Raw genomic sequence first — 23,768 nt, forward strand, 5'->3', positions numbered from 1 at the left:
TTGGTGCTTAGGTAAGGACCTACAGTTAAGAAAAAACATCTTAAAGGTATGTTGGGTCTTAATAATGGGAGTAATTTTTAGAAGAGAGTGACAATGCTCACATTGGGTGGGCAGACTCAAAGGATGATATAAGTGGTTGCATACTGTCTTTGCGGGCGGTCTTAGGTTGAGTAGTTCACTGGAGCTATATCCCCTTAAGTATCCTGGTAGAGGGGCAGGGATTGTGGCCACTGGTCCCGCGGGCTCGGACTGAGGACCATATGAGAGACTCGATGACAGCGACTTTAATTGTCTTAGGCCTTGCAAGCTTTCTCTCCAGAGCTTCGCACATTCATTTATCAAGCTTCGTGGCGTTTCCCTCCAGGCGTCGCATGTCCAATCCCTCCCCTTCATTCTCTGCCTAGCCTCGTAAATTTTCCCCGTTGCACCACATGCTCCATTCTCTAGCTCCCTCTTCCACACTTTTCTCCGTCCTCTCTCCATGCCTCCGTCTTATCTTCTCCTCCTGCCCTGTTTCACGTGCTATTTCGCCATCTCCCACTTAGTGTCTCTCTATTCCTGTCTGATTCTCTCCTATCTTTTGCCCTTTCTCTCACTGTCTTGGCCTTTACCTCCAAAACCTCGCACTTGCCACTCTGCCTGGCCATGCACTATGTCTACTATTTTCTCATCCAACATTAATATCTTACTACTGCGTTGTTTCTCGCCCAGACCCCTGAAGAGAATGTGCACGGGCCCAGGCTGTTTAGTCTTTGGCTACCAGAGGAAGAAGGCCTGTAGGGCCAACAGCGTCCTCTTCCTCCTTGGACCCAAGCTGTTCACTTATGGGTGAAGCATTTAAAAAGCACATAGACTGAGTAATAAGTGAACATATATGACCCCCTCCCTCATTGTGACCCCCTGAAGTGTGCTTACGTGCTTTGGTAGTGGTGAGGTTGGCGGAGGGGCTGGGCGGCCCAGTTCCTGCGCGGTTGTAAGCGCGGACCGTCACATAGTAGGTGGTGTCAGGCCTCAGGCCGGTGACGCGAGCAGAGGTCTCCAGCCCGGCCGTCCTCACTCTGTCTGCTGCCGCCTCCTTGTCCCCGTCCTTCCAGTACCGGATCTGAGCAAACAAGACGACTGCGGTTCATCTATTTGTTCTGGAAACTAGGCACCTGCATTGCCCAATACACTAAGCTGTTTTCAGATAAGTCACAAGGACGCAACCTCTCCCCTCGACTTCTGTAGGGTGCCACCACTTACAATAATACCAAGCATTGGCAAAGGTAATAAATGGTCTCGCCTTTCTAATGTGAGTGTCCAGCTACACGCTCTTCCAATGCTTGCTTGTACAACATTGTTGAACAAAAGTATAAGAACAAATTCAAAATACTGGAGAATAAACATATTTTAAAGTATCTCAAAACTGTACATTGAATTCAATATGTTCTGTTCTTATAAATGTTATGGTTTATTTTTTAAATACTTTTCATTCAGGAAATGATTAACATAATTTAAAAAACATAAACAAGTGTCAGAATGCAAAGCAAAATGCTTGTTTTACTTTCCACAGGATTCAGAACTGAAAGATATGTTCCAGCCAATTGGACCCCTACAGTAACGCAGGGAGCAGAACTATGGGCCTCCAGGAAAAGAGAGAGACATCCCCTTTCCAGTCATGCACTCCCAGGATCATAAAAGTCTATGCGTGACAAAGCATGTTCTTCCATGCAATATGCAGAGTGCAGGAGATAAATCAAAAACTTCGCTTAACTTCTACTCTTTAGTCGTACCGAAGGAAAAATATACCTGCTGTTGTACTTTCACAGGCAAGCTGGGAGACGGGTGAAAGCAACAATGAGAGAGTGTGGCGGGGGCAAGTGTTTGAGGGGGAAAGCAGTACATGAGGTAGAGATTTAAAAACCATGGGCCTCATTTATCAGAAATGACGCATCGCTGCGTGAAAGTAGCGATGCGTCACTTTTCCGTGCGCACTACTTGCGACATACCTGATGCGTCATATTTAATGTATGAAGCATCATGTCGCAAGGAGTTACAGATACGTGAGTATTTCTGACATATCTTTAAGCACAAAAGTGACGCATTGCTGGAGTGTGTCACAAAAGTGACGCAACTCCAGCAATGCGTCCTTTCACATGGGGCAAGTCCCATGTAAAAGGGCCTGCGTCAGTCTTACGCCTGCTGTGAGGCAGGCGCAAGATTTTGACGCAACAGCGTCCTAGAAGTGACGCAGGGAAATCTCATAGATTTTACTGCGTCACTTCTACAAGTCTTTTGCAGGGGAACGCCCCCCCCTGCATACATTATACCTGACACAGGTATAATGTAGCGCAGGGGTTTACAAAGTGCTTAGATGCGTCACTTTGTAAATAGTGTGCAACAGGAGGCATGTTTTACGCCACCAATGCGTCACAAAAAGTGACGCATCGGAAGCGCAAAATTGACGCACGGCCTCATAAATGAGGCCCCAAGAGTTCATTCATTGAGTGCTGAATGAAAAAAGATAAAATAGTTCACTGAAGGTGAGTCATTGAAGGAGTCAAGTTGTGCAATCAAAAGGGTGGTAAAGCAGCCATGCTTCATGGAGGAACAAACACAAGAAGGTGAAGGAAAACTATCAGACAAGAAGCAAGCAAATGAGAGTGACAAGACAGCCAACCAATGGTAAGCAATGGTCCAGAGCAAAGCCCAGTGTAGGGTTTTGGTATGGTCTATAAAAGGTCTTTCGATTCGAAAACACACAGCTAAAGGCTATCTGTAGGCATGTCCTAAAAATGTATACTTGGTTGTATTCTCTGGTAGTGAGCTTTTTTTGTGTGGACACAGGTGATGCACCACATCTTTCAATGCAGAAATCACTGCCATCACATGATGTTAATTAAATGCAAAAATACAGTTTATATCTTGATAAAAGCAAGCACAGAAATCATACCGTAGGAAATTTTTAGTGCCACTTTTAGAAAAAGTGTTTGTGTTCTTTCACTGACTTGCGTTGTTAGTGTAGAAACAAATATTGATTTTTAGGAATGCATTACTTCATTTACCCCAGAACTATGGTGGTGAGGGATTCTAAGGAGCTGGCTGCCTACCAGCCGTGCATGTATGATTAACCAGGATTCAAAGCTGGTCTGATGGTAGGGGTATTTAATTGGTGCATGAGGGCAGGGCCATGTGTTTCTAGTCCTCGCCTTTAACAAATCATTTATCAAGTGACTGATGGTTTACCAAAAAAGTAGTAAATCTGCACACATAAAGTACTCCTTGAACCAGTACAAATTTACAACTTTTTGGAATTCACAAACATTGGCAGTAGTAAGCTTGGAAAGTTGTTCCTGTCTCAAAGCTTCCAGGTATACTACTGGCAAATACCCAGATGGTGATGGGATGAATGTTTGTAAATAGCCTGACCAGTAGCAATCACTCAGGACATTATTCCAACCCAAAGATTTTTGCCCCTTGTGCCACCCTGGATGGAGACCCGTCTACTACAAATCAGTACTGACCCTGATCCTCTTGAAAACAGCCCATTCTGACCCATAGTAATCACACTCTTCCACCCTGTACCCACTTCTTTTTTAGTTAGGAATTTTGCGATTCTCACTCCTCCAAACTGCCCGAACCGCACTGACCAAGTAACTTCCCATACAACCTCTCGCCCAAAATAAATCCACACTGCCACATTTACATTCTACTAACCTTTTAACCATTAATTATCTAGCCTTTTATCCATCAGTCCATTTTGTACCCATTCTCTCCAACCACGGACAATTCCATCCTTCCATTCACACATCTGTTCCACCTTTCACCCTTCACTCTGACATGTTTTTATCAGTCCGCCATTTATCCTTTTATCCATCCGTCCATTCTTTCACCATTCCATCCATTGACCATGCTATCCATTCAGCCATTTTATCCCTTCAATCTTTCATTTATCTATACTTTCAACCAACCATAATTTCTCTCTTCTATTTATCTTTCCATCTACCTATCTCTCCATCCTCATTTCCCTCTATTCATCCATTCTTTCAAATTCCTTTCCATCCATCCTTTTATCCATCAACCCTTTCAACCTTCCATCCATCCTTTCCAACTTCAATATATCCATCTTATCAGCCTTCTATCAGTCAATTATTTCACCATTCTTTCTTCCTTCTTTTAATCACTCCTTTCACCCTTTCCTTTCCCCTTTACATTTTCCACCTTCCTTTCCATGTTTGCTTACTTTCACTTTTCACACTTCCCTTCCCTCCCTTCACTCTTCCTCATACCTTCCTTCCCCATCTTCCCCCTATCTATTTAGCTTTCTTTCTTGTATCCCCTTACTTGTCCATTCAATCTATTTCCCACTTTCAGATTTTTATACCCCATTTTTAGGTTTCACCATCACAGCGCTTGTTATCATTTCTTGCCTTGCCCTTCATTGTACTTGGCTCATTGGGCAGCCCCTGGCCCTCACTCCTCAGCCGTACCATGTTATTTACATTCAGCGTTATTTATAAGCTGTTGCCTGCAAACTAATTCTGGGTGATTTTTCAATTGCTGGCGTAATTTTGGATTTTTCAAGTTAGGCTTGTAACACAAAATTCCCCAAATTCTGCCGATCATGTAATTATGCTGCTCTTCAAGGCTTATATATATAAAGGGAGAACATTAAAAACTCAAACACTCAGAAAGCAAACTGCTGTTGTTCGCAGCAATTGTGTTCTTTGTGCTATTTATTCAGTGCAAAAATTAATGCAAACAGCATTTCCCACTAAAATATAGTGCTAAATGACGGATTTGCATTTCACATAATTATGCATAATTTCCCCAAAATTTCACAAATTTTGCACACCCCTACTGCAAACATGCATACTGAAAAGAAACCAGCCCATCTGGCTCAAATGCTAAAACAGGGGCTCACAACTCCAATAACTTCATCTCACTTACCTCATAGCCCTGCAGCACTCCATTGATGTCCTCCTCCTCCACAGCCTTCCAGGTAACATCCATGTCAGATGCAGACAGCGCCTTGGCGCTCACGTCACTTGGAGCCACACGGGGTTCTGGGAGACAAGAGAGAGATTGGTGCTATGACTCACCAAGACACACTTATCACAGTTCTAACAGAGACTGAGGCCACGGCCACCTGTGCCATGCGGATGCTGCATTCCTTTAGGGGGATACTTTATTCTTGCTGGGGGTAGTGAGAGCACAACACTTGTCAAAGGATGTCTGGGGAAGGCCACACTAGTCCTCATAGTGAAAAGGCAACAGCCTACATTCAGAAACCCAGGAGTTTGGAATCTGAGTTGTAGATCAGCAGGAAGCAGTGGCGGCTCCTCCGCTAAGGCTGAGGAGCATCGCCCCACTGCTATCTGAGCAGTGCAAACGCTAAAAATGAAATGATAATGACAAGATGTTATTATCATTTTATTTTTCTGTGCGGGACTGGAACCAGGTCGGGCGGGGCTGGGCTGGGCTCACAGCTGTCAGAGTCTGGAGTGGTTTGCACTCCCTAAGTGCACATGACTGTTTGGCCATCCCTCTAGGGTAGGCCAAACAGTCATGCGCATTTAGCATGTTCTCCGCCTGGCTGTGTTGCACAACTCAGTGGAGAACATGCCCAGGCTTCCAGGTACTGCCGGAGCAGCCTAATAGGCCGCTCAAACCAATCACTAGGCTCATGTGATTGGCTGGGAGAGTCCGGGAGCCTGGGCGCTTCCGGTGTGCAGCAGACTGAGGATTGAGCTTTTTTCTCTCCTCTCCCCTGCTCCCTCTCCCCTCCTCCCCTCCCTCACCCCCACCATTTTGAGGCAGCCGCCCCTGGGATCAAGGATCAGTGTGCTGAATACTCATTGCTAAAATGTGTAGAATCCTGAGTCAGAATCTTGGCAAGGAAAACCAAGCCTTCCATCCTTCTAAATTGACTACCATTAAATTGGGTAATAACAATTCCTGTTATTTACAGAGATCAGAAAGCACACACGAGGGGTATGAAGTGTGATGCTAACAAGCACTGACAACGCCAAAGGGTATGGCTTTATTGAGCTAATACGTGCAAGTAAAGGAATGAATAAATGCTATTGGCACGTGTTTTATTAGCTCATGAAAGCCAGACATATTTGCTTTGACAAAGCTGGTATTACCTAGGCATTATCACCTCTTGATACAAATGAGGCGATTTTAAAACACGGCTTTCTTTTCAAACTACATCATATAATAATCTAAAATAAATAGCCACAAATCACTAAGCAAATGTACACTGCATCACACTTAGATGAAATGTTAATCAAGTGAAATAAAGAGAAGAGTGCTGGTTTGCATGTTTGCGATTTATACAGTTTCGCAAACATCAGCTTTAATCAGCTTGCGTTGCCAAATAGCTAATGTGTAGGCATATTTCTAAGAAATAACCCTCATTTCCATTGTAAAAGGAAACACATTTCTAAATACAACAGATGTACTCAAAGTTTCCATTCAGTGCCTTTAACTGCGTGTTCCTATTTGGTATAAGCAAAGATGAAAAAAGAAGTGAAATGAAGCCAGGCTAGCCAGGAAGCCTTTTCTACAATCCTGCTTTCCTTTCAGTGACATAGAAAGACTAACAATTTATATTACAGATTTCCTTGCAATCTGACCATCATTTCACATAGAAAAACAAACAGGACTACGAGAACACCCTTGCCATCCCATAGAGTAAAGCAAAGGTCAGCCACCAAGTTGGAATTCATCATAGTACTGTATTTGTTTCTATGGGAAACAGAAGTCAGTAGAAAATGAACCTTCATTATAGTCCAGATTTTGTTTCTATGACATAGAAATGAGAGCAAGAAAATAATGTGGCTTCCTTGATATGCAGTCCTTGTTTACTTAGACACAAAGCAGGACTCTAATGATGGCTCACTTGCTATCCAACCAAGTGAAGTAAAGATTGTATTGCAAGGGAACCATAATTACAGTCCTGCACATATTCCTACAGAAACAAACGGTAAACAGCCTTTACAACGAAACTTTTACAATGCACTACCATTACAACGCGGTCATTACAACGCAAACCATTACAACGCATTGCGCTGGGGGGGCGCTCTAGGATAGGGAATAAGTTTAATTTTCTATCCAACACCTTCCCTAGTGTCCACAGGGACTGGAGTTGGAATAGAAAATTAAACTTTTCACTATCCAGCACCTCTAAGCGCTATGCATTGTAAAGGTATGCGATGTAAAAACCGCGTTGTAAAGGCAGGCGTTGTAATAGACTCCGTTGAAACGTCATACATCCGAAACAAACGTAGGATCGGAAGGGGACTTATTCTTAGTCCTGCTTTTTTTCGTATGACACAGACATGAAAGCAACATTATAGTGAAGATGTACTTGTCTTGAAGATAGAAGAAAAAGAAATATTGTGCTTTGGCAGAGGGGCAGATAAGTCGATATAAGCTACAAAAAAGAATGAGTCAGCCCTGCTGGCAGCTCAAATTAAGACAGGCATTGGCAATTGGTTTCGCCTATGTGAAATCTTTTGGCTTAATCAATGTCTTTTGTTGCACAGCAGTGCAGTTTAAATGGAAAAATCATGCTGGGAAAATTAATAAACTCCATAAGAAGACACACAGCTAATACCAAAATGAACACATACACAGAGCCACTGACACGAAACTTGAACATGAGTCACCCATTCCGAAGTCAGGATTCCTGACTGTAAGTGTGATATCATTGCAACAAAATGCTGTTTAAAATAAACACTTGCATACAGAAAGCATTAGACCCGCCCAAACGAAGATCTAAACACGATATGGAGACTCCAATAAAAAAAGAAATACTTGCACAAAGCCACTGGCATAAAGTACATTAGAAATTAAATTAAAAAAACACTAACGAATAGTAGAGGATGCTAATCAATGATGTGGGAAGAGCGTTGAGGAGGAGAGAGATGGCCTGCAGAGTGCAATATAGCAATTTGTCTTTTTTAGGTCGAGGTACTATCCGGTTCGGCAGAACCGGAAGTAGCGAGATCTTATGTTTCTTAGAGGGGCTCTTTATCCCGCCTCTAATTTTGGCTCTCTCCCATTGGCTGGCTTCCTAAATGGAGGCCAGCCATTGGAGGAGAGAGCCATCACTCCAAATAGGCTCCTTCCTTTTCGGATTTGGAGGTGTGTTCGGTGTTCTTCTTTCCACTTTTTAGCCACGCCCACCGAACACGCCCCCAAATCCGAAAAATTTGGAACCTTCCGTCGGCCACTATTTGGTTTCTCTTCCTATGAGGATGGTCTCGCTGTTCGTGGCTCCCGCTGTCCCCCCTCCCGCTGTTCGTGGCTCCCGCTGTCCTCCCTCCCGCCCCCTCCCGCTGTTCCCGCCCACTCCCGCTGTTCGTGTCTGTCTGCTAGTAGGATACATGGTGATGCTGCCGCCTTCCACCCACACTAGAGCCGCTTCCTCTTCTCTGGCGCGGACACGGGCAGTCAGGTAAGTTTCTTTTTAAAATTTTTTTATTTTTTAACCCCTGCGCCAGTCCCGCCCCCCCGCGCCAGTCCCATCCCCCTGCGCCAGTCCCGTCCCCCCTGCGAGTTGTAATGAGAGAGGATCCACCAGCGGAGACGCGTCCGGAGCGGGTGGCGCGGCTCTCAGTCTTCTATCCCACGCGTTAATGTGTTACGAGAGCGGCTATAAAGCGACCACGGCGGCTCCATCCAACGACCGACCGCAGGCGAAAAGATGCAGTGGGCCGCTCTCTGGCTGTGTCTCCTCCCGGGCTTCGTCCATGGCGCGCCGCTGCTGGAACCCGGTAAGCAAAATAAAACACAGACAGTAACACTAACCTACACACCTTCTGGTGAGATTGGGCAGGCGGGGGTAGTTTCTGTCGCTGCTCATCTACCGAGCTGCCCAGCAGTCTCCTTAGAGAGGCCGAGCACTCATGTGGAGTCATTTTTACAAGCGACCTTTTCCGTCAGCCCCTTTCCACACAACCGTGTATAATACATTAATCATTAATTGTCCGAGTACTTTGGTACATAGGAGGCGCTTCAAGGTTTAAGACATCAAAGTGTACAAACAGATTGGAACTGGTTGAAAGAGCACTTGCCCTCTTTCAATGCTTTAAAAACATTAGAGACACTCTTTTTTCATGGAAACTTTTGAAGCACAGGCAGCTTTTGAAGACAACTTTTGATCAGTTACCTAGAAATAAAAATGTTGGTGTTGAAAATTTCATGGTTTGGAGCATATCGGAGTTGCACTAGCGGTCCCAGTATGTATATATGCACGGGAGCTGCGCATTATCAAGGAGCCGGCTTACTTTGATCTGCTCAGGCGCAGCACATGATATTGTTGCATGGCGCTCATTTGATCCTTATTTGTTTTATTTTAATATATGCACGGGCGCTGTACAAAAGCCACAACAATCTCATCTACTCGCCTGAATGTTCCCTGATTTAAGTCAGTCTGCCGGAAAATGACTACCACCAAACACCGCACCATTATCGACTGTAGGTTGGCAAAATGCACTCTAATACTCTGCTTAGTCTCTCCCACGTGCCAAAGACAGTCTTCTCTACATGACATTCACCCTCTTCATCATAGCCACTCTTGAGACATGCCTCTTGCGAGGTACGCTTCATACACCATGCCAACACTGTCAGTCTGCCGGACACCACCACCTTCACCTCCTCCCATTCTGCTCATAACTTACCCTACTTTATAGCCACTCAGCCAGACCCAACCTTAGTGTACTAAAAATAACACCCAATCTGATCCATCCTGTCTGCAAAAATATACTTTGTTATATTTGCTGGGAAGCTGGTTAATAAACCTCTGAATGTTATGATTGCTATCTACTCCACAGGATGTCTTTCTATGGTGACACATGGAGCAAGAGTGTGGGGATACTGTGATGTTGCTGATTTACAAGTTGCTGAAAATATATTTTGAAGAAGACTTTTATCTGTGCCAAACAGCCTTCCCATGTCCCTCTGCCACACAGAATTGGGATCTTTGCCAATAGAGAACCATGTTAAATTAGCACCTCTAGCGCTGTGGGTCAAACAGGAATCCTTGCTTAACCAGGCGTTAATTAATGATTGTAGGTCTTTAGACAAAGTACAGTACTTCACTTGCCTGAGGTACGTGAAGGAGCACCTCGCCTTGCTGAGGAGAGAGGATTGTTATCACAACCTACTGGTAATGTCTACTATCGCCAAAAAGCAATTGAAACAAGATGTTTTAGCTGTGTGTGCACAACGGCAGGGGAAGAGATAAGAAAGAAGCCGGTAAATGATTTCCTCCCTCTTGTCACTACCAACACTATGCAACCATATCTCACGTTTCCTTTCGCCCACACCCAAAGATTTTATTTGATCAGATTTAGATTCAGCGTAGCTCACTATTTGGTCTCATACCCCAGCACCGCACATCATGATTCCTTAGAGCCCTGCGTATGACTCATTAACGAGTCAGAACCTGCTACATTTCCTCTTCTCCTGTAAGTTACATAATGTACCAAGGAGGCAGTTTTTAATTCCGCTATTGAAGTATATGAACATTAGAAGATGCAGACCAGCCTTACTTTATTTGCAGATCCTCAAACAGAATAAATGTGTCTGATGGCCTATAAATACATATCCCCTGCCGTTCACCTGAGAAAGTTGGTGGGAAAATAAACATCCCACCATTATATTTGTGGCAGCTAGTAGAGTAGATCAGTGTAGGGATTATCCTATATCATGCACAAGGCACTTTTGTTTCATCTGTGGGCGGGGGGGGCAGAGAGGGAAGGGAGAGTGAGAGCGGGGCAGGGTAAACTGAGGGCTGTATTGATGCACCGAGGATGGTGGGTGCCTAGTTTTTTTAATTACAGAGATTCAAAGGTTTAATGCAGAGGAAGGAGTGTGTAGTGAGCTTAAGTGTGAGGAGCAGGCAGAGTGAAGGCTCGGAGGGTGCAGTGAGGGTCGGGAGGGACAGAGAGGGCTGAAGTGAGTGCGCCAGTGCAGAGGGGAGTGCTGGACGGTGAATGGGTTGCAGTGAAGGTTGTAGTGAGTTCTGGAGTGGAAGTCTGATTCTGTGAGGGATTTAGTGAGTGCTGGGGGTGAGGGTTGTAGTGAGTTCTGGAGTGGGAGTGTGTTCCAGTAAGGTATTAAGTGAGTGTTGGAGGGTGAGGGTTTTGCAGTGAGGGTTGTAGTGAGTTCTGGAGTGGAAGTCTGATTCTGTGAGGGATTTAGTGAGTGCTGGGGGCGAGGGTTGTAGTGAGTTCTAGAGTGGAAGTAAGATTCTGTGAAGGATTTAGTGAGTGCTGGGGGCGAGGGTTGTAGTGTGTTCTGGAGTGGAAGTAAGATTCTGTGAAGAATTTAGTGAGTGCTGGGGGCGAGGGTTGTAGTGAGTTCTGGAGTGGAAGTAAGATTCTGTGAAGAATTTAGTGAGTGCTGGGGGCGAGGGTTGTAGTGAGTTCTGGAGTGGAAGTGAGTTCTAGAGTGGAAGTCGGATTCTGTGAGGGTTTTTGTGAGTGCTGGGGGTGATGGTTGTAGTGAGTTCTGGAGTGGGAGTGTGTTCCAGTGAGGTATTTAGTGAGAGCTGGGGGCGAGGGTTGTAGTAAGTTCTGGAGTGGAATTCGGTGAGGGTTTTAGCGAGTGCTGGGGGTGATGGTTGTAGTGAGTGCAATGGGTCATGCATATGCGAGCGATTAAGCTGTTGGCATTGTAAATGACAAAGCCATTTATTTAACGATTAAGCTATTGACAATGTAAATGACAATGCTATTTATTTATGATATAAAAATAAAAAATAAAAAAAATTGTCATAAGCAATGCCAATAGCTCTACCTTTAATAATGCCGAGACCATTGCATTGTAAATGCTTGTTTTAAGTACCTTTCATGATGGGAAGCAAGAGGAAGGACACTGGTCACTGGCCATTGACCTGAAGCTGTACTTGGGCCATGCTCCACGGAATGGACAGGCAAAGCAGAAAGACATTTAAAATGAAAGCAGACAAATTGATGACCAACCAGAAGCATGGACATTAGAGCAACGTTGCTTCCAACTAATGATAAGTCAAGGAAATAATGGGCTGGTTTTGGGCCCCTTGTAAGATTTTTTTTAATACAAGAGACTTCGCAAGCTCAGCACAAGCGCTGTGCAGGTGAAACCTTAAAAAGGTATACTCGGCCACAGGGAAATTTGAAGAGCAGCTGTCAGGCATTTAAAAAAGAAAAAGAAATTAAACTGCAAGGCGTCAGGCCAGCTTTCTTAATGTAAATAAGAAGAGTAGTTAAAAGAACATGCATGGGGCAGGCTTGCACTCACCCTGAGAATTACATTTATATTGACTCAATGGGTAACATAAGGATTTAATGTGACAGAAAGTGAAATGATTTGTGCTACTTTAGAAATGTAAACGAGTTCCTCGTGCATTGCAATAGAAGCACTCTGTAGAAGGTGGAAAGATACACCAAACAATAACCCTCTTCTAAAGTTGATTTTATTTATATTTCTTAGAAAAGTTTTGACAAAAGCTCTGGCAGACAGCTGCACCCTCGAGCCTAGACCTGAGAACACAAGTTATTGTTATCAGCTAGTCATTTTTTCAAATACAGTATACCTAAAATTTTGAGGAGCAATCACCAATCCTTATGACAAACCTGCTGCCACTCTGCAACACCTTATGATTGTATTTGAGCATAAGGCAGAGAGAAGCATCGACAACTTCTAACGGCTTATGGGGGCTATGCTGTAGCACCATAAATGCACGGCATGAGGCAGTGGTGTAATATGTGCTTGTTTAGGCCTTAGTATAGTAGCTCACAACTTTTGTGGCTTTTAATTGTTTTTCTGTCTTAGGTTTATGAGATCACATGATTGTTTTTCCTTGCAGGTTCTTCTTTTTCACCAAGTGCTTCAATCACACCGTCAGCCCTTCACTCCCCCAGCCACCTCCCAATCCGACTGAAGGGATAAATCCAATCCTATTGGCTACTGGAGCAATGTAGCCTGCACCCCTATCTGTGACCCTCCCACCTCTTGACATTTCCTGCACATAGATAACCTCTCCAACAAAATATCCAGGTAAAAGGCAAAGAGCTTAAGGGTGTCTTCCTTTGACATCTCCCCCTTTTTTTGACCTTTTAGGACTCAAACCCTACTCTTCATAACCCCTTTCTCCCTTAAATTTCCCCTGCCAGTTGTCATGAACACGTGGATTCAAGAGTATGGATGTCAAGGCCAAGCCCTCTATCGCCCCTTAGAGGTCGACTTATCCCCTTACACTGAACCAAGGATGGATGGTAAAGAAGGCCCGGGCTAAGGGGAAAAAGAGGTAAGGAGGGAAAGCGTGAGACACACTCCTGCAGGCTATTATTCGGAAAACACAGAACGGCTTTCGGAAGCACAGCATCTCTGGGCCATGTCAAGGCTAACATGGTCTACATCTACGTGTGAGAGAACAATTACTATAGGGATAACAACATGGAATAAACATTAGACATAAGGCTAATAAGGGGCAGAACTTTCCCTTCAGAAGCAGGGGGGACACTTTAAGTAGTAGACCATGCATAGGAGCTAAAGACAGAAACCTCCGCTGCACCAGAAGAGCGGAGGCCTAGAGAAGGAGACAAACTGACATGAGGGTAACAAAGCAGTTATTCACAACAAAGGTTAGGGACCCCAGAGTGCAGAGGGAAACCGAAAAAGGGAGAAAACAAAAAAGGTGAATGGTCGATCAAGCTGAGTGACAAGCAGAGAAACAATAACCACTGTCGCAAAACAAGAGAACCCTATACAGGTGAGGTTGAAATACTTTGTTGGAAACTATCGACCTGGAAGTGTACCTGGTTGTGTTGTGCCTCTAGTGGCTGGGACTGAGCATATGAGCCTGGGAAATATAGCAAGTCGAGTGCAAGTGTGGATTTTCCACTGTCCTGTATGCCATCTCCTGCAAGGTCTCTGAATCTTGTGCCCAAACATTTATTTATTTTATTTAGAAGTTTTCTATAGCGCTAAGAAGACCCGAAGGTATCAGAGCGCTTCACAGTAGAGGGCATGAAAAAGAGAACGACATGAGACAAACCCAATAAAAGCAATCGGCGAGAGACAATTTGGAAAGAAGAAAAGTTCGGACAGCAGGGCTTCTTGGTGCTGGATTCAACATTACCGCATGGATTCTGAGACGTTTGCAGCTCCAAGTTATCCACAACCAAGGGAGCGGATAAACATGTCTTGCGACCTGATTCATGCATTTCATGGACTTAAGATATCTCAGGTTCTTATGATCAGTCCAATGGGAGTACAATATTGCGTTCCTTCTAAGTAATGGCTCCAATAGTAAAGGGCCTTCTTTATCACTAAATGTGTTCTGCCATAAATGGTGCAGTTGATTTCTGATGATGCTAAAGTTTGAGAATGACATGCTTCTAGGTGAATTTCTTCAGTTTCTAGATTCTTCTGTGACAGAAATGTCCAACGACGTAAGAAGAGGCAACAATCTCTACAAAAAAGACTGTTTTCAATAGTTGGATATGTCCGAGGATGGATGCATTAGTAACTGCTTCTTCAAGGGTTTTGGAGTTGAGTTTCTTGCCCCTCTCCATTTTGGGGAATTTTGATATGTGCAGACCGTCTTAGAGAAATCTTGTATCCATTGCCTATAGAAATTGGAGAACCTGGAACCCTCTGCACTTCTTGGATGATTTGCGGTTGGGGCCAATCTCGTACGGCCTTTAACTTTTTCAATTCCATATGCATTCCTCTCTGGAACAATGACACGCCTGGAATACAACTGCGGGTACTTCAAAGAGACATTTTTCAAGTTTTACAAAAAATGAATGTTCTCTCAATCTTCTGAGTACTTATTTCACATGTATACGCTGTTTGTATACATTTTGCGAAAAGAGCAAAATGTTATCCAAATATATAATGATGTATATGTCCAAAAGATCTCGATTTTTCTTTTTACAAAATGCTGAAGAGCAGCCGGGGCATTACGCAAGCCAAAGGGCATTACCAAAAAAGTAAAATGCCTGTATCTTGTGTTGAAGGCAATATTCCTTTCATCTCTTGGTCTTGTCCTTACTAAATTGTGGGCACTGTGTAGATCAATCTTGGAAAAATCAAAAAAGAAATGGCTGGTTTGCTCTGATCTAACAGCTCGGAGATCAATAGTAATGGCATCTATTCCTAATTGTAATTGCATTATGTTCTCTGTAGTCTCTGCACCGACTGAACTTACCGCTGTGGTTGAGGGATGAAGAAAATGTAGGCTCCTACAGGTGACATGGAATGATGAATAAATGTCTTCTGAAAATTTTCCAGTACATATTTTGAAGGATTTTATCTTCTTGTACTGTGAGCGGATATATCCACCCATGAGGAATCTTTGCTCCTGGGACAAAGTCCACAAGGCTGATGTAGGGACAGTTGGTCTGCTCCTCTTTTAACAAGCATTTGCAATGCAATAGGTCTCGCAGTAGGAAAGTTTGAGCTATTGGTGTTGTAAATGATTTTTTTTTATTTATGTGTTGGTTTTGAAAATAGCGAAATTAATAGCTTTGTCATTTACAATGCCAATATTTTTAATTTTTACAAATGTGACACCTATAACATTTGTAATGCAACATGTTTTGTATTTACGTGACTTAGATGTATTGATATTACGAATAACAATGGCTTGTAATTTTTTTAAATAATTAATACTTAAATAAAAGTTATTGTAATTTATAATGGCAATAGCTTAAAGTCGGGAGCAAATTTGCTCTTGTAACTAAACAAGTCAAACCTTGTGCAAATGACAGGACAAAAGAGCAAATATGAGCTTTTGCAGACATCGGAATGGCTATAGCATGTTATTCTGCATTCTAAGGAATGGGGTATTACATGAAGATCTGCTTATTAGCCCACCCTGTGCTAATGCTAATGAGTGGGTGCACAATTTACGCAATCAATGTGCTGTAATCGAGCCCGTGACGTTCATATTGCAGAATTGATAAAGCCTTGATTAGGCCCTTAAGCTTAAGAGCACCATCAATCTGAACGCGTTGATGTACCACTTTGAATGTTCTAGAGGCCACCTTAACATTCCCATGCTGATTAGCCACATTGCAACCACGCACACTTCCAACTGTGCAAGGTTGCTCCAGTGTTTGAAACTAAATATGATTGGGTGAGCGATTCGACTCGAGAATGCAAAAGTGACAGCAGTGGGCTATACAAATGTCGAGTATAATATGAGCTTTTGCAGAAATCGGAATGGCTTTAGCATGTTATTCTGCATTCTAAGGAATGGGGTATTACATGAGGATCTGCTTATTAGCCCACCCCGTGCTAATGCTAATGAGTGGGTGCACAATTTACACAATCAATGTGCAGGCCTACTCCTGTAATCGAGCCCGTGACGTTCATATTGCAGAATTGATAAAGCCTTGATTAGGCCCTTAAGCTTAAGAGCACCATCAATCTGCAAGCGTTGACGTAGCACTTAGTATGTTCTACAGGCCAGCTTAACATTCCCATGCTGATTAGCCACATTGCAACCACGCACACTTCCAACCGTACAAGGTTGCTCCAGTGTTTGAAACGAAATATGATTGAGTGAGCGATTCGACTCGAGAATGCAAAAGTGGCAGCAGTGCGCTATACAAATGTTGAGTATAAAAAAATAACAAGTACGGACATGAAAAGAATGGGAAGAGCCCTCTTTTTCAACGGGGAAGGCAGATAGAACCTTTGAACCGCCCCCACCCCGCCCCCCGGCAGCGAATCCAGCTGAGAGGAGAGGCGGCCCGCTGTGACCGCAGTGGCTGGGACAGTGCACGCACAGCTAGTAGCCAGAAGGAGGCGTGCTCGCGACAGGCTGGGGAGCGCGCGCACACATTCCAGGCAGCCACAGAGGCCTGGGGCGCACCGCCTCCCTGTGCCGTGTTGCACGTCGTGAGTCTCGTCCCTTTTTCCTCTTCCGTTTGGAAGACTCCGCTCCTGTTAGTGCCTCCCGCCTAGTGTGCGCACCGCGGGGCCTGTTTCCGACGCTGGGGGCCTGCAACCGCCGCTTCCTGCGATGTTGGCGGAGGCTGGCGGGGATGCGCCCCCGGTCTGGGGGAAGCTGCCGGTTTTGCAGCCACTCTCGCCACCTTCTTCCCCAGCGGGAGATAATCCTATCGGTCCTTCCCCTGAAGCCGGGCCCGCCTTCCCACCACTGCCTCCTCCACCCGGAGCTCCGGAGCTGCAGAGGAGCCTTAATCTCTAGACGGCCGGAGTACGAGGAGGAAGAGGTGGAGATTCCGCTGAACGCTCCGGCGCCTAACCAGTAAGTACCGATTCGGGGGTATGGCAGATCTCCCAGTGCATGGGGCGGGGGTGTGTGTGTGTGTGTGCAGGGGGCTAGGGGGCGGCGGCGTGTGTATGCCTGCGTGTCTGTGTGTGTGCGTGTCTGTATGTGTGGTGTGCAGGGTGGTGGGGGGGCGGCAGCGTGTGTATGTGTGCGCGCGCTTGTGTGTGTGTGTGTGTGTGTGCAGGGGGGTGGGGGCTGGCTGTGTGTGCGCCATTAGTGCATGCGAGCCAATCGAAAGCAGGGGCTGTGTGTGCGTCTGTGCAAGCGCGTCTCCGAAGCGCGCTCCCGCTGTCAAAACTGACAATGAAAAAGCGCGCGTCTGACTCGTGTCTACATTCCCAGAAACGGGTGACAATAGTTGTCGAGCAGACAGCAATCAATGCTTCGCATTGATTGCACGTCTAGGCTCGACCTAATAAAAACATTTTGGAAACCTATATATGTCTCAGGTATATGGGGTTGTTACTTTTTTTTGTTTTGTACAACACATTAAGGGAATTGTACATTCTAATACCTGCCATGGAAAACAACACTTATGGTAATCTTGAAATGAAAGGTGAATACTTTGTTCTTGGCAATCAATAGAAGAATTAGGATTATATAACCAAAGTGTACAGAATACAATATATAATGCTAGAGTGTCAATGAGTTCAAATTGAATGATCTCCAAATGTCCATTTGGCAGAAATATTCTTAAAGGTGGAGTTTTCCAGCATACTTCTCCAGATATTAGAGATGTCCCATGTTTTGCTACAATAGGTTCTGGAATCACTTATTCTTGTTTCGGTAGACAATGTCTTTCATGAAGCGTTTGATATATAAAGCAATCTGACGCACCACAGTCCATAGGAGCAGTGTGGAAAGAGGACCTTTGACTGCTGAGATTTTGTACTGGGAGCTGGAAATGCTCTTTACCAAAGTCTTTACTGATGGGGCGAACCTTGCAATACTGGAGTTCGCCCTTCACAGTCGTGTTCTGGAGTTTCATATCTGATTCATGCATTCCTTAACATAATTTCTGTCTGAAATAAATGCACAGCCCTTCTCCTTCTTCACTTTTCCTCTTAAAATGATAATGTTCTGCAAATGTTTCCTAATTGTATGGCATTGTCAAGAAACTTGGGTTTTCTTTAACTGCTTCTAGAGCAGCAGGGATTGACATCTTTGCTGAAATCCACCTTTCTTGCCTGCTATGAATTTGTTGGGTATCACTTTGTAAGGTGAGTTTAGTGCAGTAGTGTTTGTGGATCTATTCACCACTAAAGAAAGAGCCATCTTCAAGCCCTCATGAAGGCCTTAATCGACGCCCCCCATTGACGACTGAGTTGTCTGGGTTACTTCAGTTATTAACTGTTGAAACTGGCTAATAACGGGGGCCTGATTTACTAGTTAGTCATGCAGCACAGTGCAGCAGCCGAAAATGCTGCGCTGCATGATTAGCATAGAGCAGGAGAGTGCCATAATTACACAAATATGGCACTCTCCTCCCCTCTCCCTAACGCCAGTACAGAAATGTGCGGTCGTGCGGCACGGACACACCTTTGCACCATAGTGCAATGGCGTCTCCGTGAGTCTAGAATAGGTTTTATACTGGAAGGATACCCTTCCAGTACGAAATACTATGCTTAGATTAACTTTAAACCTTTGCCCACATTGTATGTGCACAGATGCAAAGTCAGGAAATAAAGGAGAAATAAAAGCATTTTTCCGTCATAGCGCCTATCTCAAATGAGTGCTATTTTCTGACACTAAATCTTGCCTACTTTTTTAAGTAAATAGGGTTTAGCGTCAGAAATCTTGGGTGGTTGCATGGGAACGCCCATGCACCACCCATGGTACGCCCCCTTGGTGCTAAGTAATGCGAAGCAACGCTGTGCACTGCTTTATGTTACTTTCGAATGATTTTCCAGTGTAAAAAAGGTTTTACGCTCAAAAGTAAATAGGTGAGCATAGATTTAGCATCATTTTGCATCACTTTTGTCTCTGACACATGGCATAAAATCTTAGTAAATAGACCCCCAGGTCCTCCTTGCCTTGCCGCAGAAAAAAGAAAGCAGCATAGGCAGATTTGTCTTTTGCCTAAAATGGCCATAAATTGCTGCAAAAAGATTTTGAAAAGTTCAACTGCAGAGGGCTTTTATTTAAAATTAAGGGAGTTGCCCAGCCTGAAGTGTCTTTGCCTAAATAAGATACCATAACAGTTATCTTTGCTTGATCAGTTGCAAATTGCTGAGGTTTCGCCATAAATTGTAAATTGCATTGAACCATAAACTCTTGAAAGCGATGTGGATTTCCAGTGACAGTTTCGTTTTGCACTAAAATGGAAGAAACATAAGGTGCTAGACCAGCTTGTGCTGTTACTAAAGTAACCCCTCCTGCATCTAAGGTGGCATTGACACTAGGAGAAGTATCCGACAAGCAACTTCAAGATCATCTTCACTCTTATAAATTGCATTTGCAGGGGATTGGCCTCAGACTCAACTGTGTAGGGTCTGGCAATCTATCTTAAACTCAGTGGTTCGAAAATGTGGAAGTCAAGGCCAATCAATCTGTCTGCCCTTGAGGCCTTGCACTGACCCAAGATGTCAAAACAGACTCGCGCTGGGAGGAAAAGCAAGGATGGAGAGAGGCACACACACTCCTGCAGGCTGGTATTCAGACAACCCAGAACAGATTTCAGAGGCACAGAATCTTGGGGCCAAATAAAGTATATCAAGGTCTCCATCTAAGGGTGGGAAAACGTAATTACTAAAGGGGCAAAAACAAGGAAAAAACGTTAGACAGAAGGATAACAAGGTATAGGACTTACCCGATGCAAGCAAGCGAGGGGATGCCATAAACGGCCTCTGCATATCCCAAACCCCACGCAAGAGCCGAAGATAGAAAATCATGCTGCACCAGGAGATAGGAGGCTCAGACAAGGAGACAAACTGACAAGACGGTGACAAAGCAAGAACTCACAGCACGGGGCAGGGGAACCAGAGGAGTGAGGCGAACCAACAATGGGAGAAACCAATAGAAGTGAAGGGTCAAACAAGCCGAGTTTGAACTATAGAGAACAGTAAAGAGTGACAGCATCTATTACCAGACAAGGGAACTCTAAACAGGTTGAATTACTTGGTTTGCAACAATTGACCTGAATGAGGGTCTGATTGCATCAGTCCTCTTTTTGCTGGGGCTGTGCATGTCAGTCTGGGAAATGTAGTCTTTTGAGTGTGAGTGCATATTTTCCACAGTGCTATGTGGCATCTCCTCCAAGTTCTCAATCTCTTGTGCCCAAAGATTTCTTGCAACCTGACACCTGTTGCCTTTTTTCTTTAATCCAAATATATTCCTTCTCAATAGGTTTTTAAAATCTCATCTGCTCCAGTGATTTGTGGACATAGAGACCCTCTTTTGAGGTGTATGTCGTAATCCTTATGTAGACCTTCCACCGGCTTGTGTAGCACACATTGGACCCTCTCCTGAGTTATCTGTGAATTACTTGTGTGGATCATTCACCACTTTTGGCTGATACATCATAAACTCACTATTGAGATGTCTGTGAAGCTCATTGGATTGCCTCTTCACCGTCTCTGGATGGACCACATAAATCTTTTACAGAGGTGCCTGTTGTAATCCTCCACATCTGGGGAGTCCACAGAGTCACTACTATGGTGCGTGTAGTATTCTCTGAGTCATTCCTCCACCACTCCATGATTGACTCAAAAGGGGTGAATATTATTTGCATGAGCTGGGCATTAGGCCATAGTCCACTTGATATGTGATATGTGCTTGTGTCATTCGTCTAGAGTCTTTGGATGTTGGCCTGCATACCCAGCTGTAAACTTGGGGCCCTAGATACCTGTCTGCAATGCATGCCTGTAGATGGTCACTCTCTCACTGGTTGGTAGCTTCTAAAGATGCACTCTGTAATGCTTCTGGACAGTATCTTTACATCATCTATGATGGCTAACTGTATCCTGTGCTCCACCAGGAGTTGTACTCCTGCTTCTCATGCCTGTAACTAGTGCATGCCCTGGTCTACTTCTCTGTTACCATTGAAAGGTCCTGATAGAGCATGTACACTGACTGCATGTAATGAGTAAGCTCCTGTGTTTTTTTTTTCTGTCAATACTGAGTAGCCCCATGAAAGCATGTGGACGTCCTTCACTTGTTTGTACGGTTACTCCTCATTGACGTAAAGACCGACTCCATTTTTGGCTAAGCACCAAATCCATTTTAGGCAATGGAAGTCGCCATCTTCTCAATCTTAGATAATGGAAGTTGTAATTTTCCTCAATTTATGCAAAACCACTGTCATGTCTGCCACTTACGCAGATGTCGTCTGGCCATATCTTTCTAACAACCAAGAAAGTTTCAAGTCATTCGGCTAATGACACTTGATGCAACATCAGTCTGGTACAAGTATCTACTTATCACCATATCAAGGTCAAATAAGAAGAAATACAGACATATAACCCAAATAGTGTAGTCTGAATTGACGTCCTTTCACCTTATAGGTTTAGAAGGAAACGTCTGAGACTCACACCTGGATGCACATAATCTACATAAGACATTCCTAAGCTTATGTCAGCAATTCTAATCTTTGATAAGATTTAATTTATAAGGTCTACCACTTGTCAGGAGAGGTCCTTTGCCCAGATTATTGCATGAGATTCTGCCAGAGACGGCCTCACCATTTGCCAGGGCACTTCGAAGATGCTGTTTTCGCCTGCTGCTGATAAAGCAGAGTCCTGGAGGACAGAGAACACTGCCTTGATGCCTCTACAGATAATGCCAGCACTTGCTGTCAATAGGTCTGTTGTGTGTCACTTCTCCCTAAGAAACTCTAGACCGCAAGGTGCTCTTCTTTCCATGCTGTCTTAGAGTAGCACATAGGAGTAGGTTTTTGGGTGTAAAGTTTTGAATAACATTTTAAACATGTTAGAAACGTTCATTTTATGCTTGTTGCTTACAATGTGCCTTCTTGTTGTTTTTATTATATCCTGTGCAGTTGTTTTAGATGCGCTGAGAAATGGGATTGTCCTGTTGTGAAAAATGCTTTCAGTTGAAAGTGCCTATTCTTCTTAGTGCAGTGTGTGTGTGATATTATTAATAATGAAATATGTTTGTTTCTGTCACCACAGCGCCCTTGATCCCATTGAAGGGAATTGTGAGTAACCCAAAAGCAATAACTCTACTCCAATAAGGTTTTGGGTGTGATTCTGGGAACTACAATGACCTGTATTTCATATTCAGCGTTGGTGCATTCAACTGAGTTCACCTATGTCACCCATGGGTGGGTGTAGGAAAGAAGGATCTGTTTCATGGTTACCCCCACTTTTTACTGGTGTCAGTCTGTTTTTATTTACTAGTCAGACTGGGATCATGCTAATCAGGACCCTAGTCACTGTGCTTCCTCCCATAATTGACTATTGTTAGTCCTTCTGTACCTCCACAACTGGCTCCTGGTGCACCCTTGTAAGTCCCTAGTATATGGTACCAAAGTACCCAGGGCATAGGTACACCAGGGGTCTTTCATATGCAGCAGCATGTATTGTGCTACCCATGAGAGACCACTCAAGCTGTGACTACAGGTCTGCCATTGCAGCCTGTGTGAGTTGGTGCTTGCTCTTCTCACAACTGATAGATATTTCCTTATATGTATCAGGGGGGCTGCCTTAGGGTACCCCTCTGTACCAGTTACAGCCTTTCTGGGTCTGAGATAACCCTTGTGCTGCTGCCGACCACAGACACAATTCTGCTCTCATGCTGCTGAGCCGAGCTCGAGGAGGGGAAGGTAGAACAATAGGTTTGCTGTCACAGGGAGGTGTGACCACCTAGTGTATTGGGCTGGGATGGGTCTCTTGCCAGTGCCACTAGACTGCTTTGAAGGGCATATTTAGTGTCCGACTTGCATACTCCAGTGTGCGCCAGTTCAGGGAGCCCTTGGCTCCCGCTCTGGTATGAAACTGGAATAAGACATGAAAGTATCGTCCCTTCTGCCCAGCCCCTCCTCCGGGAAGGACCCCTGAGTCATCCTAACCCCTTCCTAGGGTATTTAAGGGCTTACCTGTGGGTGGGTCCTCAGATTCATTGTGGGACAGGACTCAATCCTAAAACCATGTCACTCTTAGACCGTCTGGACACTTGGACTTCGCTGGACTTTACTTGGAATCAAGACTGCTTCAAGGAAGACTCCTGCTACTTCTTCATCATCTATGCTTCTTCCAGGATCTTCAACAGACCTATGGGCATCAAGGACACCCAAAGTAATCTCCCTTGGAGTGAAGGAGTCACTTTCCTGCATCTGCAGGCACCGCAACAAAGCTGACCGATCTGCTACTCCTTATGTCCCACAAGAGTTGGTTCTGCAACTCTCCCGAGGCCTGAACTGTCCTCTCTGCAATTTTGACACCAGTATCCCTTGTCAGAACTACTGGGACCAAACACCTGTGCAAATCATTGACTTGCTGTTGCCAAGACTTGTTGGCTCCTC

General features: G+C 44.4%; 1 protein-coding gene across 1 annotated transcript in view; it reads right to left on the reverse strand.

Moving 5' to 3' along the window:
• The window catches only part of CNTN2 (contactin 2), a 209,161-nt gene that overhangs the window by 52,971 nt on the left and 132,422 nt on the right, over nucleotides 1-23,768 (reverse strand). Inside the window, exons 18-19 of the mRNA XM_086919714.1 lie at nucleotides 4,930-5,045; nucleotides 916-1,102 (exon numbers count right to left, since the gene is read on the reverse strand). Coding sequence (XP_086775840.1) covers nucleotides 916-1,102; nucleotides 4,930-5,045 — 303 coding nt within the window. The remainder of the gene's footprint in view (nucleotides 1-915; nucleotides 1,103-4,929; nucleotides 5,046-23,768) is intronic.

Source organism: Lissotriton vulgaris, chromosome 5 (assembly GCF_964263255.1).
Source record: "Lissotriton vulgaris chromosome 5, aLisVul1.2, whole genome shotgun sequence".
Classification (NCBI taxonomy): Eukaryota; Metazoa; Chordata; class Amphibia; order Caudata; family Salamandridae; genus Lissotriton; species Lissotriton vulgaris.